At 47.9% G+C, this 16903-nt stretch overlaps 1 protein-coding gene across 1 annotated transcript in view; it reads left to right on the top strand.

Moving 5' to 3' along the window:
* The window catches only part of ARHGEF17 (Rho guanine nucleotide exchange factor 17), a 182783-nt gene extending 166282 nt beyond the window's left edge, over positions 1-16501 (top strand). The window contains exons 19-21 of the mRNA XM_077926899.1: positions 33-207; positions 5185-5442; positions 6197-16501. Coding sequence (XP_077783025.1) covers positions 33-207; positions 5185-5442; positions 6197-6372 — 609 coding nt within the window. The 3' untranslated portion in view covers positions 6373-16501. The remainder of the gene's footprint in view (positions 1-32; positions 208-5184; positions 5443-6196) is intronic.
* Positions 16502-16903: the final 402 nt, after the last annotated feature.

Genomic DNA, 16903 nt, shown 5'->3' with positions numbered 1-16903 from the left:
ATGGCTTCAGCCGGACTTCTTCTCTTCCCCAGCACTCCTTTCACGTTGGGCAGGACAGCAACCGCAGCCTCACCTGCATGGTGAGCTCCTCAGCGGGGGTCTGGGTCACCCTTCAGGGCAGCGCCCAGGTGAGGCTCTACCACCCTTCCAGCTACGACCAGCTGGCCGAAGTGGACGTCACGCCTCCGGTCCACAAGATGTTGGCAGGTGAGAGACCCAGCGCTTTGGAAAGTCCTGGTGTCACGATCTCAGGCAGGCAAGCATGCTCCAATCAGAATTAATGAGTCTCTGGCTGTTTTAGGGTATGTTTGTTTACAATTTACATCCGTGCCTGCCGCTCTCTGCTACGAGCTGGTTGCTCTGAGTCTCTGCCCCTTTCGGGCAGAGGGCGCCAAAGTCCAGTCCTTCCTCCCTTGTACTTCTGTTGCATATTAACCCTTTCAGGTCTTCTGGTTCGGGGAGAAGGTGGGTAGACATCCCCCCCCCCCCGTTATCAAACGAAGATCCCTCCAAACGCTGCCACCCTCCTGGTTGCGTAGCAACACCCTCAATGTCATCTATCTCCTCCCCTCCCTCTGCCTGCAAGCTTTCCGAGTTCTGCTCTATCTGAGTCTGGGAACTCTCGATGGAGGAGGATTAAACTAACCCACTCCTGCTCTTTCTGCCTTTCCTCGTCTCCAGAGTCAGACTCTGGCTCCCTATGGAATGGCATTCCTTCATCTCCAGAGTCAGCCTCTTCCCAGGCATTCGATTCTGCTGCGTCTCTTGACGCCTGAGAATGACTTGGAGGCACCCAGTTTTTTAAGACTCTGGCGAGATGGATGTAACTCGCAGGCAGAGGTCGGCTAAGGGTGACATCTCCATGGTCGCTGGGAAACCCTGCTAGTCCCCCCCCCCCCCCCGCTAATCGTGGCTTTGCTTTCCCCCTCTAGCACCTGACTTGGAAAAATAAGAAACTGTCCTATTTTGAATAAGACCATTGGTCCTTTTGGCTCAGCCTTTCCGAAAGTGGTCTCCCCCACCACCACCCAGTGCTCCTGGTGGGAGTTATAGTTTCCAAAACATCTGAAGGGCACCAGGTTGGGAAAGCCTGGTCTGCTTTGACTGGCAATGGCTGTACAGGGCTTCAAGATCTCCATTCAAGGTAGATGCTGTACCTTTGAGCTACAGATTCTTGGCTCTTGAGGTGCAGTAAGTGTCTAAAACAGGGTTCCCCAAACTTGGGTCTCCAGCTGCTTTTTCGGACTATAACTCCCATCATCCCTACCTACCAGGACCAGTAGTCAGGGATGATGGGGATTGTAGTCCCCAAACGGCTGGAGACCCAGGTTTGGGAAACACTGGTCTAGAATAAACTCGGGGAAACAGTTATGGGAGCCAAAAACTGAACTGGGTTTGAAGTCAAAATGCCATACGTTTGTGAAAATATCTCCTGGGTAGCCAACAAAATGTAGCAGCTGAGAGCTAAGTAGAGCGTTGGGCTTAGAGCAATCAGACCTGGGTTCCAATTCCCACATAGCCATAGAAGCGTGTGACCTTAAGGCAGTCACTGTCTTCCATCCTGGCCTACCTCGCAGGGATATTGTGGGAAGGGAAACCCCCTTCTGCAGTCGCTTTGAGCTCCTTGCATCTCTTTTTTTTTTAAATGATATTTATTACTTTTCGAACAGTTTCAACACAACACTACAAACAAAAAAAAGAAAAGAAAAAGAACAATACAAATACAATACAAAAACACATTAAACTAACAAAGCAAAACAAAAACAAACAAAAACAATTTAAAAACACCTCAAACATTTTCAATATCTTATCTTTCATTCGCTTATTTCCAACGACCTCCTCACACCTCCCTTTTTGTATTCCACTTCTATTAATTGTTTCAGCAATTCCTTTCCATCTTCCTCTGTTTTCTATCCTATAATTATCTTAACACATTCTTGCCTTATTTTTTCCTTTAATTTTCTATTAATCTATTTATACTTAATTCCTTATAACATTTCTACTAAAGCCATATAACTTCATTCCAACATTCTTCTAACATTCATTAATTTTACAATATTTCTATAAATAGTCTTTAAACTTTTTCCAGTCTTCTTCCACCGACTCTTCTCCCTGTTCTCGGATCTTGCCAGTCATTTCTGCCAATTCCATATAGTCCATCAACTTCATCTGCCATTATCCAACACTTCAGTGCTTTCAAAAAGCAGCCATTCTCTCAGCCAGCAAAAAGCAGATGGTTCACAACAAAGTTTAGGGGTCTGGCAGGGCAGGTCCACCTCCTTCTGAGCTCCTTGCATCTCTGAGGATACTAAAGTGGTAGTCAGCCAATCTCTGGTTGAGATTTCGGGTGGGGTCGGCAGCATAAAGGATGAGAATAAAACCACCCAAACGAAACAAAAAAAGAGGATAATTGGATTTTATAACATGGCACGGCCAGCATGTTTAGCCTTGTCGCATTCTGCAGGGGGGAAAGGTGAGGTGACCGCAGGAACTATATTAAGAGCGCTGCATTAAAAGCCTTACATAAGGTTATTGCATTAACATTCTTAATTTAGTCCTCGGTGTCATCTTTGCCTGGAGAAGATGACTCACCGAAACACGATGGGTACAGAACCTCGTAAAACAACATTCCTGTCCTCCTGGCATCATTTTGCATTTTTGCCTCCTATAGTTCTTTTGGCATCTGTCTTCATCTTGGCTGTACACGGTACCGTATTTTTTGCTCTATAAGACTCACTTTTCCCCTCCTAAAAAGTAAGGGGAAATGTGTGTGCGTCTTATGGAGCGAATGCAGGCTGCGCAGCTATCGCTGAAGCCAGAACAGCAAGAGGGATCGCTGCTTTCGCTGTGCAGCGATCCCTCTTGTTCTGGCTTCTGAGATTCAGAATATTTTTTTCTTGTTTTCCTCCTCCAAAAACTAGGTGCGCCTTGTGGTCTGGTGCGTCTTATAGAGCGAAAAATACGGGTACGTCATCCGGGCAAACCTTTCAGCCTCCACGCACCCCCCAACATAACACACAACACCCCAACATAGACACCTGCAATATGAGAACACTTACACTAACCAGCAGGGAATTCTAAGGAATCTTTCCCCCTCCCCATTGAATTCTGTTGCCCCTCTCCTGCTTTCTCTTGGGGCATCAGAACTGCAAGATGAATTAGGGATGGGGGTGTTTTTTTGACAGGGGGGTTGTTTTGCAATGACCCAAACCTTTGAGCCTCCTTCGTGCGTCATTGCCACATATTTCTTCAAGATTGTGTTGGTCAGAGGTTTGAGTCAATAATAATAATAATAATAGTAATAGTAATAATAGTTACTATTAATTAATAATTAATTAATAGTTTTATTATTTGTACCCCAGCCATCTGGCTGGGTTTCCCCAGCCACTCTGGGCGGCTCCCAACAGAATATTAAAAACACAATAAAACATCAAACATTAAAAACTTCCCTAAGCAGGGCTGTCTTCAGATGTCTTCTAAAAGTCAGGTGTTCATTTCCTTGACATCCGATGGGAGGGCGTTCCACAGGGCGGGCACCACCACCGAGAAGGCCCTCTGCCTGGTTCCCTGTAACCTCACTTCTCGCAGGGAGGGAACCGCTTGGGTTGCGACGTGATCCGTGCGGGAGGCACATTCGCAACCCGCAGCGCTGTGTCTGCGCATGCCCAGGTTGTGATTCGGCGCTTCTGCGCATGCTCGACCGCCGAAACCCGGAAGTAACCCGTTCCGGTACTTCCAGGTTTCAGCACGTCCGTAACCTGAAAAAACACAACCTGAAGCATCTGTAACCCGAGGTATGACTCTCTCTCTCTCTCTCTCTCTGTGTGTGTGTGTGTGTGTATGTGCAGATGTGCAGATAGGCAGATAGATAGATAGATAGATAGATAGATAGATAGATGATAGATAGATAGATAGATAGATAGATAGATAGATAGATAGATGATAGATAGATGATAGATAGATAGATGATAGATAGATGATAGATAGATAGATGATAGATAGATAGATAGATAGATAGATAGATAGATAGATAGATAGATAGATAGATGATAGATAGAGATATAGATAGATGATAGATAGATAGATTAGATAGATAGATAGATAGATAGATAGATAGATAGATAGATAGCAAGCACAGGTTCCCACCACCAGAAGTGAAGTTTAAGGCTGCTTGGAGAACATCTGGCTGGGAAGAAGGAGACATGGGGAAGTAGGAGGCAATGATCATCAGTCCTAGCAACTGTTTCATAGGGGCCAGTCCTGCAAAGGAGGTATTCCTGCCCTTGTAGGCTGTTTCCTTGAATAAAAAGTTAACTTTTCTGCTTGACCTTGCATCTTGAGTGCCAGCCTGTATCTGAACCAACCTTGACACACGGTGAAAAATGTCACGTCAGGTGGGTGGGAATGGGGGAGAACTGCTTTACTAACACAGGAAGCCAAGGACCGCCTCAATCTCAGAAACAGACTCATCTCTTGAGTTGGTCTAAGGTGGCCTTTCCTAACCTGTGTGCTCTGCGGATGTTGCTACCATAGCTGTCAACTGTCCCTTATTTGGCGGGAAAGTCCCTTATTTGGCGGGAAAGTCCCAAAACACTGTGTCCTGCTGCTGTCCCTCATTGATGATGTCCCTTAAATTTCCCAGGTTCCAAAGGAAGCGGCTCCTCTCCTTCTCTCCCTCCCTGCCGGCCAGGGAGGAGGGAGGCTCCAACTGTGTTGCTTGGCTGTGTTGCTCACCCAATAAGGAGTCTAAGAACAACTGGGGGGTGAAGCTTGCATGCCTTGTGCCAATCAAATCGGCCGCATTGCCTGGGGACTCGCCTTTGCTCAGCGCTTCCCAGCGGAGAGGTGACGGTGTTTTTCCTTGCTGCATCCCCTTTGCTGGGTTGCTGCACTGTGGGAACCACCGCTCGAGGCTTCGTTTGGCTGCTGGCTGGGCTTTCTGCCTTTGGCTCGGAGAGGCTCAGAAGTTGAACATACCTGTGTTTGGAAAATCCCTTATTTTGGCTGCTGGTCCCTTATTTTTGAGGCTGCTGGTCCCTTATTTTCAAATCTGCAACTTGACAGCTATGGTTGCTACCCAGTGGGTGGTGCTGGCAGGGTGGGCTGGTGGGAGTTGTAGTCCAAACCAGGTTGGGGAAAGAACTATCTAAGGACTTGCATGAACCTCTCGCCTTGGATTCGCAGGCTCAGATGCCATCATCCGCCAGCACAAGGCGGCTTGCTTGAGGATCACCGCCATCCTGGCCTGCAAGGACCTGCTGTGGATCGGCACCAGCGCTGGAGTGGTCCTGACTCTGCCCATGATGTCCAACGCCGCCTCCTTGAAGACCCCGCCATCGCCGGTGGGCCTCTCCCAGGGACACACAGGCCACGTCCGGTTCCTCACGTCCATCGAGCTGCCGGAAGGTTTCGACATCCTCTTTCCCCTGCCCAGGGATCCAGGTGGGTTCGAGAAAGACGAGGCAGAAGGGGCAGCCTGGGGTGAGATAACCATCGGGTTTTCCATTTGAGCAGGAAAGGTGTCCGTCAGGGATTCTCCAGCTGCGACGTCTGCATTGCAGGGGGCTGCACTAGAGAATCATGTGGTGGCGGTGCGGTGGCAGCAGGAGGCCCCATTAGCTAAAGGGGTGCTTCAGGTTAAGAACAGTTTCAGGTTAAGAACGGACCTCCGGAACGAATTAAGTTCTTAACCCGAGGTACCACTGTACATCTATGCATAGGTAAAGGTAAAGGTACCCCTGCCCGTATGGGCCAGTCTTGACAGACTCTAGGGTTGTGCGCTCATCTCACTCTATAGGCCGGGAGCCAGCGCTGTCCGCAGACACTTCCGGGTCACGTGGCCAGCGTGACAAGCTGCATCTGGCGAACCAGCGCAGCACACGGAAACACCGTTTACCTTCCCGCTATAAAGCGGTACCTATTTATCTACTTGCACCCGGGGGTCCTTTCGAACTGCTAGGTTGGCAGGCGCTGGGACCGAACGGCGGGAGCGCACCCCGCCGCAGGGATTCGAACCGCCGACCATGCGATCGGCAAGTCCTAGGCGCTGAGGTTTTACCCACAGCGCCACCCGCGCCCCTACATCTATGCATACATGCTTACAAATCTACATTGGGTGCATACTTTGTCCCGGTCTCAGAATTTGGGTTATGCAGGTGCAGAAAGAAATATGACTCACTCTCCTCCCCGCTTCTAGGTACAGAAAAGTCCAACGACTTGGAGAAACGGGACTCCACGAGGCACAGGCCCCCCAAGTCCAAGATGCTCATCATTAGCGGTGGCGACGGGTACGAGGACTTCCGGCTCACCAGCAGCAGCGAAACAGTGGGGAGGGATGATAGCACAAACCACCTGCTCCTCTGGAGGGTCTGACGAGTGAGATGAGGAACAGGGCGGACCCCTCCGGAGGGAGAGAAGCCGAGAGAGAGAGATTGCGTCCCGTCCTCGCCGTCCCCACACGGACGCGTCCCCGTGTCTCATCTCCCACCCTGAATGTCTCGTGCACAGGGTCGCCTTTCTGGATCCACCGCGCGGAGTTAGCGGCGCGCCTCGGGCCGGGCCGCGTGCGGAACCTCCAGAACGCAAATCCATGTTGCACGACTCGCGCTTGCTGCTGTGTCTTGAGTGTGTGGGAGGGGGTGCGCTCAGTGAGAGAGAGGAGGAGAGATTAGGTGCAGCCAAGCCTCATTCAAATGGGACTAAGAGAGAGAGAAACCATTTAGGAATTCAACCCTGCTTAGGAAAGGATTGTCTGCTCTGTGTGTGCTGCTTGGTTAGAAACACCCAGCTCAGCCGAGGAGTTGTTGAATGTCGTCATGTCTGCCGTTTTCGTCCGCTGAGGCCCTCAAGTCCAGATGGCTGGGGCAACTTTCCCCCATTCTCACCAAACACAATCATTTTCCGCCCCCTCTTTGGTTTCTCCTCGCCTTCATCCATCGGATACAGATGCAGAGCTTCTCCACCCAATGGTACCCTTTCATTCATGCAAGAACCGCTCACCAGAACCAGACACTGCGCACATCGTCTTGCCAACTTTTGCGAGGCACACCGCCGCCAGCATCCAGATAACTTGGGGGGTGGGGTGGGGGGTCTGTTTGTGTATAAATTACCTTTATTTATTGCCAGCTAGGAGGAGGAGCTGCTTCAGAAAGGAGGGGAATGGGGAGGCGGACTGACGCTGTTTCTGAGCAATTTCCAAAGAGATTGGGATGGTGGGATGGAGAGCGGTTTGGGGCCCTTGTCACGGTCAGAGACACCCCTGCGTCTGGGCTCAGTTGTGATAACCGTAGGGTTGTCCCCGCACATCAGTGTTTGAAGACGTAAGGCTTTGTCGGGTTGCAGTGTTGATGATGGCCGCTACCCAAGATGGCGGCTGGAGTTTGTGTCTGCTGAGAAGGAAGAGGTTGGGCATGGAGAAAGCCCGTTCTTGATGGGGGTGGAGGGGCAGCGGAGACAAAATACAAGAATCTTGACAGGATAATTGTGCAATATTGAGCAGCTTTCCCCACCAACCCCGCACAGGCCAGGAGGCCGCACCACAGAGGCCTCGTCCGTTACCAGGGCAACTGTACTCCATGTTGTCAGGGGATGGGTGGGCAGGAGTTTGCAACACCCTGGTCTTCTACCTTGTACAGTATTTATGATTTATTTGTTGTGGTTGTGTTTTTTGTTTTTGTTTTTTAAAAAAGAAAACCTAGCTACCGTTTGTGGAGGGAGGCAGCCAGTTGAACAGTTAGCGTCGCTTAATTTAATCGAGCTCATAATCTTCCGTTGTGAGGGGGTAAATTTGCCTCAGAGACCGAAAGGTCTCCACAGGCAGATTGAAAGCCGTCCTTAAAACCTTGAACAAAGTTAGATCCCCGCTAGCATTATTGTGAACATGGTTGAGGGCTGGGGAGAAAGCGGACTGCATTTCACCAGCTGACCATGGGACGTATTCTGGGGACACATCAGTCGCCGGGTTTCCTGCAAAGATTCCTGAAGGAGGCGAACCGTTGCTTGATCTGCAAGGGACCTCTCGGCTGCCCAGTCCTCTGCGTATTTACTCAGAGGTACGTCCCGCTGACTTTCAGTGGTGCTTACTCCCAGGTAAGTGTGTGTGAGATTGCAGCCTTCATGCTCTGCGGCGAGAGTTCTGCCTTGGGATCACATTAAACCCGCCTTTGCCAAACTTCGCCTGATTGGTCTGGTGCGAGTTGGAAGTCCGGAGGTTGTCGGGTTGACCAGAGGCACATGTTGCATGCACAGTTGCATCGTCGATTTAAAAAGAATTGGGAGGACGCTGGCATTCCAATAACCAGATGAATAGGCCATGCATTATGGAAGCCAGACCACCTCCCAAGGGCATTGCCAAGAGTGGGGGAAAGGTTAGGGGGGGCAAGATGTCAAATCGGTGTCCCCTCCTCTGAAGTGAAGGTGAAGCATCTCATGTCTCTACTCAATACCCCCAATTTCCCCTAAGACAGGAATATAAGCTGATACCTCGAACCAAGAGTAAGGTCTCCTTATAAACACATACATAGTGTTTCTTATGCACCGACACTGGATGCCGATGAAGACATTAAAGAAAAGAAGCGTTTTCAGCTGGATGCTATCCTATCAGAGACGCCTAAGGAGGATAAAATTATCCTTCTGGGTGATTTTAATGCAGGCCTAGGCAAACTCAGCTCTCCAGATGTTTTGGGACTACAATTCCCATCATCCCTGACCACTGGTCCTGTTAGCTAGGGATCATGGGAGTTGTAGTCCCAAAACATCTGGAGGGTCGAGTTTGCCTATGCCTGTCTGAATGCAAGAGATGGGCGAGATGTCAATCTGTGGCCTGAAACTATTGAGAAAGAAGGAATTGGCAACAGCAACCACAACGGAATACTACTTTTGACTATCTGTGCAGCACACAACCTTGTTATTGCCAACACACTCTTTTGACAAATTTAAAACATGGAGGTGCCCTTGGTCGAACCACGGGCACCTCTTAGACTATGTGATTGTCTGAGTTGAAGATTGCCAAGATGTGTGAACAGAGCTATGATGAGTGTGTATGACTTCTGGACACATCACTGATTAATACGCTCCACGACGGCTATCAAGATTGTACCTCAACGCAGACTTCAGGAAGGGAAACCAAGGCGCAAAATGAACACTCGAGCCCTTCAAGATCCCATTAAGCGGGATTGCTTCCAAAGGACCATCTGCTTTCGGAGTTCTCTGATAACATTGAGGAACACTGTACCAAGCTAAAAACATCCATTATTGCAGCCTGTGAACAAGCTATTAAATACCAAACCAAGAAACACCAGGATTGGTTTGATGAGAATGACAGTGAGATTGAACGCATGATTGACAAGAAAAGGAAGGCCTTTCAGATCTGGCAAAGAGATAGAAACTGCGCCACTGAGGAAAAAACCTGTGACAATGCGAAGGCTGAGGTTCAAAGAACCAGAGAACTAAAGAACACCTGGTGGATTAAAAAAGCTCAAGAGATCCAGCACTTAGCTGACACTCATGATGCACAAAGTTTCTTTAAAGCCATAAAGGCCAATAAATCATGGCATATGCCCTCTATGCTCAACAGATGGTACCACACTTCGCAGGAAAGAACATTACCAGCATCTCCTTAACTGCAACTCCCCTGTAGCTGCTGAGGTCCCCTCAGAAATTCCGCAAAAACAAATTAAGAGATGTCAGGAGTGCTCTGATGGTGTTTCCTGCTTGGCAGGGGGTTGGACTCGATGGCCCTTGTGGTCTATTCCAACTCTATGATTCTATGACCTTGCAGTATCTCCAAAATGGGAGAGTTGTGTACGGCTGTTAACCAAAAGAAAAACAACAAAGCCAGCAGACCTGATGGGATACCTGCTGAAGTCTTCAAAGTGGGTGGAATTGAACTTCACAAGCTCATCAAAAAAAATCTGGGGGAGAGAGGAGATCCCAGCAGACTTTAGGGGTGTCAAAATTATCAGTCTGAGGCTACCCTTCCTGAATCCCAAAATGGTTTTAGACCTTCCAGGGGGACAGTAGACATGATTTTCTCTGCTCGGCAGCATCAAGAAAAATGCAGAGAGCACCAACTTCTGTATATGGCGTTTATTGACCTGACTAAGGCTTTCAACACTGTAAATCGTAATGCCCTGTGGACTGTCCTTCTGAAAATTAGCTGCCCAGATAAATTTGTAAACATTCTGCTCCTCCATGATAATATGACAGCAACAATCGCAGATAACAATGGCTCTCAAAATGAACCATTCACAGTGGGATCAGGTGTTAAACAGGGTTCTGTTATCGCCCCAACTCAATTTATTATTTTCATTGCCATGATCCTACACTTTGTCAAAGGAATACTCCCCACCGGAGTAGAAATCATATATTATACAGATGGAAAGCTCTTTAATCTGAGAGCCAGTGTGGTGTAGTGGTTAAGAGCGGTAGATTTGTTATCTGGGGAACCGGGTTCGCGTCTCCGCTCCTCCACATGCAGCTGCTGGGTGACCTTGGGCCAGTCACACTTCTCTGAAGTCTCTCAGCCCCACTCACCTCACAGAGTGTTTGTTGTGGGGGAGGAAGGGAAAGGAGAATGTGAGCCGCTTTGAGACTCCTGAAGGGGAGTGAAAGGCGGGATATCAAATCCAAACTCTTCTTCTTCTAGGCTGAAAGCAAAGAGTAAGGTTACTGTAACTTCCGTCATACAGTTTCAGTATGCTGATGACAGCGTAGTGTATGCACACTCAGAGGGTGACCTCCAAACAATCCTAAATATCTTCACAGAATCTTATGAAAAGCTTGGTCTGTTGCTCAACATCCAAAAAACCAAAGTGCTGCACCAGCAAGCACAAAACAACATTTCTTCTGCCCCAGAAATCCAACTCAATGGTGTAACTTAGGGAAATGTTGATCACTTCCCTTACCTGGGCAGTTATCTTTCCACAAGGGCCAACATTGATGCTGGGATCCAGCACTGCCTGAGCTCTGCGAGTGCAGCTTTCTCCTGATTGAAGTGCAGAGTGTTTGAGGACCGGGACATTCGCAGGGTAACCAAAATGCTTCTTTACAAAGCAATTGTACTACCAAACTTACTATATGCCTGTGAAACATGGACCACTTATAAACATCAGCTCCAACTCCTCGAAAGATTCCATCAACTGTGTCTCCGAAAAATGTTACACATCACTTGGGAAGACAGGCGATTTAATACCAGTGTACTGGAAGAAGCAAAGATCACCAGTGTTGAAGCGATGGTTCTTCAACATCAACTTCGTTGGACTGGTCATGTTGTGTGGATGCCTGATGATCGTCTTCCAAAGCAACTACTCTATTCCAAACTTAAAAATGGAAAGTGTAATGCTGGTGGTCAACAAAAGAGGTTTAAAGACTGTCTCAAGGCAAATCTTTAAAAATGTAGTATATACACCAACGATTGGGAAACACTGGCCTGCGAGTGCTCCAGTTGGAGAACAGCCTTTCCCAAAGGTGTCATGGGCTTTGAAGACACTCGAACTCAGGACGCAAGGGAGAAACACGCTAAGAGGAAGGCATGCTTGGCAAATCCACACCGTGATCAACTCCCACCCGGAAACCTATGTCCCCACTGTGGAAGGACATGTGGATCCAGAATTGGCCTCCACAGTCACGGACTCACTGTTAAGATCGCGTTCATGGAAGACAAGCTTACTCAGGTGCGAGCGATTGCCAAAGAAGAAGAAAATATTTGTTTAGATTGAAGAGTTTTAGATTAGGTCTTAGAGGTAGAAAATTTCACCCAGACCTCATATCTGATGAATTAGGTACAAAAATTAAAATTCCTCCATCTTACCCATCCACTTTATAAAAAGACCAAAGGCAACTTACATCATAAAACTGAGTTTCATAATCCACATTTCAGACCAGAACTCAGATTTTGAAGCCAAATGGTAAAGGTTTGACACTCAGCTTTGTAATAATAATAATAATAATAATAATAATAATAATAATAATAATATATGTACCCCGCCCATCTGGCTTGGTTGCCCCAGCTACTCTGGGCAGCTTCCAACAAAATATAAAAACAGTAAGTCATACATCAAGCATTAAAAACTTCCCTATCCAGGGCTGCCTCCAAGAGTCTTCTAAAAGTCAGATAGTTGCTTATTTCCTTGACATGTGATGGGAGGGCGTTCCACAGGGACGGCGTCACCACCGAGAAGGCCCTCTGCCTGGTTCACTTCTCATGGCTCAATTCCTCCTAGGAGGTTTTGGAATCCATAGGCTGGACTGGCGCACTTAGAAAATTGAGTTTTTGATTCAGAGCCACTCAGCCTGGATTTGATGTGTGTTTCTTTCCGTGCTGTTTGTCTCCATTGGATCGCGTGATGAGCGCCGAGGCCTCTTACAGAAATGAGTCACGAGGAGCAAGCTTTAATCTGCATACCCTGGCAGAATGCAATACACAATGCACATAATCTGATGTCTTCTTATTCAGAAGCTGTTTCCATGAAATAGGGAAAACGCTCTTTTAAACCTGCATCTATTCTCAGTACTTTAATTTTGCAATCCCCGTTTCCATACCTTTCTTTGAAACCAGGAGGGATGGGAACTGTGTTTTTGGAACAGGGATTCTTCTCAGGTCACGGAGGGGCCTGGCCCTGAACAGTTGTTTGCATTCCAGAAATAGAATTTAGGAGGTCACAGACTGCGTGTCTTCATCATGACCTTGCCATCGACAAAATGGAACACAAAGATATAAAATCCTTCCTTAAATTGGTGTATACCTGTGAAAATTAAGCAGTCCCGATTCAATCTTGCCACTTGCATGAGCTCACCAGTTTGCCTTAGACAGCCATTCCGTCTTCAGATTGAGGGTCAACAAACTGACCAGCCTTACAGGGTTGTTGTAATGATTACAGAAGATGGGGTATGTGGAGCGCTTGAAATACTCCATGGGCTAAGGTCAAATCATACTGTGTGAGTGCAATGGAGGAAGGGGAGATTTTTGCCTGTTGCTCAGTCTTCGCGTTAGAATGTTAAGCATTTTGCGCTTGGAGACTCTGCAGATTGCCCAGGCGGTATGCAAAATGAACGCGGAAGCTTTGCAGATCCCCTAGGTGATGTACAAAACATCTCCGATCCGTTCGTTCACGTTCTCCATCTTCCGCTGAGCCAAATTGACTGTGCAAAATGCAAAATCCCCCGTGGACCCGGTTAGCGTTACGAACGTTCCCTGTGTGTCCACACGAGTCCCCTAGGTTTGTGCTTGTTCACAAGCCAACTCGCGTTCGCCCCAGCAGGTGCACAAGTGTGTGGGTTTTAGGGGTCCCTCCTAAAGGTTAGGGGTCCCTCCTAACCTGTCTTACTGAGGCCAGGCTGAGAATCTCCCAAGTGTGGAAAGCAGCGCAGGCGTAGGCAAAGTGATTCTCTGCAGGTATTGTTGGACTACAACTCCAAGCAGCAAGGCCAAAGTTGAGGGATGGCAGGAATTGTAGTCTGGCAACCTTCTATGGGCTAGCTGTGGTGCAGGATCACAGGTTGTTGTTGTTTAGTTGTTTAGTCGTGTCCGACTCTTCGTGGCCCCCTGGACCAGAGCACGCCAGGCACTCCTGTCTTCCACTGCCTCCCGCAGTTTGGTCAGACTCATGTTCGTAGCTTCGAGAACACTGTCCAACCATCTCGTCCTCCGTCGTCCCCTTCTCCTTGTGCCCTCCATCTTTCCCAACATCAGGGTCTTTTCCAGGGAGTCTTCTCTTCTCAGGAGGTGGCCAAAGTATTGGAGCCTCAGCTTCAGGATCTGTCCTTCCAGTGAGCACTCAGGGCTGATTTCCTTCAGAATGGAGAGGTTTGATCTTCTTGCAGTCCATGGGACTCTCAAGAGTCTCCTCCAGCACCAGAATTCAAAAGCATCCATTCTTCGAAGATCAGCCTTCTTTACCACAGACAAAAGTAGACATCAGTTATTAGTGGATGTTCTCGGTTACCGTAGGCATGCAACCTCTTGGCTGTTGCAAAACTAAGGACTTTTGTGTTTGACTAGTGACTGCCATGTAAACCCGTCACAAAGGACTGGAAGGAAGAACCTCATAACTGATGGGTGGGACCTAACTTTAAAAGGATTGGACAAATTCATGGAGCAGAGGGCTTTCAATGGTTTCTGGCCACAGTGGCCACACTCTGCTGCCGCAGTGGGAGGCATCAATGCTTCTGTTGCTGGAAACCACAGGAGGGGAGAGTTGCTCTTGTGTTCGAATCCTGATTGCATGTTTCCCACAGGCATCACGTTGGTCCCTGTGGTCTGATCCAGCCCCCTCTTCTTCGGCTTTTAACTTGCGGCCTGATCGTGTGTGCATGTTTACACCAAAGCTGCCCCACCACATTCAACGGGGCTAGGTAGGTCGGCTCTCTGACATCTGGGAAACCCTGCTATAGACCCCTGGTCATTATGGGATGGATGATTCAGCATCAGAAACAAACGATAAGCAAGTCCCGTCCCCACCAAATCATAGCGATCAACGTTTCCCTTTTTTTAAGGGAAATTCCCTTATTCCGAATAGGATTCCTCGCAATAAAAGGGAAAAGTTGACAGCTGTGCCCCAAATACCCAAAGTTAGTTTGGCAGCACTAGTTCGCTTTCTATGCAAGAAAGAGATACGACACTCACCCCCTAGGTTTCCTGACACAAACAAAGTTTACCGTATTTTTTGCCCCATAACACTCACTTTTTTCCTCCTAAAAAGTAAGGGGAAATGTCTGTGCGTGTTATGGAGGGAATGCCTACGGGTGGCATGCCTACGGATTTTCCTCCTCTAAAAACTACGTGCGTGTTATGGTTGGGTGCGTGTTATAGAGCGAAAAATACTGGTACTTCCTGCATTCTCAAAAGAGCTGTGATGCTCACGGATCTCCCTTGGTCTTGTTTCGAGATTCGAACACTCAAAAGGGGTGGAATTCTTTATAGCCCTATGGTAGGCTTCTTCAACATGGCTCCTCTCCCAGGTCATAACTGTCAGCAGCTGATGTTTCCAAGACATCTAGAGGGCAGCGTGGTGGGGAAGGCTTCTCTGTGGCTTGGAAGGGAATACATTCCCTATCTTCTCCAAAAGGAATGTGCATTCCTGGACCTCTGGCATCGATAAGTTTTGAGGGGTGCTCCTGGTGCACTGTTTTGTTGACGAACACCATGAAACCTGCGTCAGACGTAACCTGTTATGTGTATCCAAAATGGCACTGGAAATGCTTTTGGGGCTAAGGATACACAATAGAGAAGCTTTGCTTACGGCGTTAATACATGCATGCTCCGTTTATCCCGCTCTCGCCTCCGGTCAAATAGGTTGTGCAGGTTTCTGAAGCACCGCAGCACAAACCTGCCAGGCCTGTTTGACCAAGGGCAAGTGTTCATTGCCATGAACAGCCCTTCCTCTTCCTAACTCCTTTCATTCCTTGTGCCTAAAAGGCATATAAATATTGATTAATTGGTTCCTGCTACGGGAAGCAGCTGTTTTGAATTCGAATTCTAGTCCTCAGTGATGTGTGTGGCCTGGTGCGTGTACGCAACCTTGCTCCAATGAACTTAATGTGCAAAAAAAAAAAAAATTGCTTTCCCAATGGCTGGCTTTGCCACAAAGAAACATATATTTTGTGCAGGTCTTGGGAATAAGGAGCCTGATTTCCAAAGAGGCGCAAAGGCTTCACTCTTCCTGGGAAGCACACAATCTGCCATGAAAAGCCCTCCCTGCTCCTTAATCCTGTGCGTTGAGAATATGCTGTGGTTGCTCAGTGGCGTGCGCTCTGCACATGTTCAGAGGCATTTCCCCCCCCCCAATCAATTCACATAACCCAGGACTCGGTTGTGACATCGTATAGATTTCCTGGGCTGAGACTCGACACGAAATGAAGCCCAGGCTGGGTACCGAAAAGTGAACATTTGGATATTTGTGGAATGTGGCTCCCACATCATCACCAAATATAGCGGCTGATGTAATGGGGGAAGCATTTCTGAAAACCTCCATGGTCTGCCTTTGCAGTGTTGCGCTTGTGGTTGTTGTTGTTGTGGTTGCATGGAAAACACCTTAAACAGAATGACTTTGGAGCGGAAAAGGCTGGTGCTAGCAAGTCTCTCTTTCCAGTGACAACCGCTCCTCCCCATCTCAAAGTTTAACTCTCTTACTGACCTCCTTGGCTGCCGAAGACTTACTGTAAATATTGGTATATATCGCCTCCTCTGTACATAACGCCCTCGAGTCTTGATTGTCAATACGGATTTAATGGCATATTTTTATATACTTGTTTAAGTTTTCACCGGCGCGAGCGAGGGTGCCGACACACAGTCTTTTAAGTTATGATGACAACTCTTAAGCGTTGAATTGAAAGACGAGGACAAAACAGGGAAGAGCAAAGAAACAGAACAAAATTCCTTGCCCAAAACATTACCAATTCCAGTGAGATGTTAACAATTATTAGTCCTGGGGTTTTATTTTATTTTTTCCTTTTTCGTCACTGTGGGTTCCTAGTCATTAAAGGTCACTGGTGTCAGAACCCAGCCTTGGCGTGTGGACTCTTCTTTTGCAGGCTTCGGCCGGATTAGGGGATGGGGCAGTGAACTTTCATATTGGACAGAGCTGGCAAAAGAGTTCTCTGTTTTGTTTTACCTTATTTCGTTTCCACAAGTGTTGCACCTTCCTGGTGGTCCAGGCACTGATTGAGGATGCATGCTGCCATAATTTTAATTATTATTTATACCTCGCCCATCTGGCCGGCTTTCCCCAGCCACTCTGGGCGGCTCCCAGCAGAATATTAAAAACACAATGAAACATCACACATTAAAAGCTTCCCTAAACAGGGCTGCCTTCAGATGTCTTCTAAATGTCAGATAGTTGTTTATGTCCTTGACATCTGGTGGGAGGGCATTCCACAGGGCAGGTGCCACCACGAGAAGGCCCTC

Source organism: Podarcis muralis, chromosome 4 (assembly GCF_964188315.1).
Source record: "Podarcis muralis chromosome 4, rPodMur119.hap1.1, whole genome shotgun sequence".
NCBI lineage: Eukaryota > Metazoa > Chordata > Lepidosauria > Squamata > Lacertidae > Podarcis > Podarcis muralis.
Note: the sequence above shows the minus strand (reverse complement) of the source record. Positions and strands in the feature narration are given on the sequence as shown.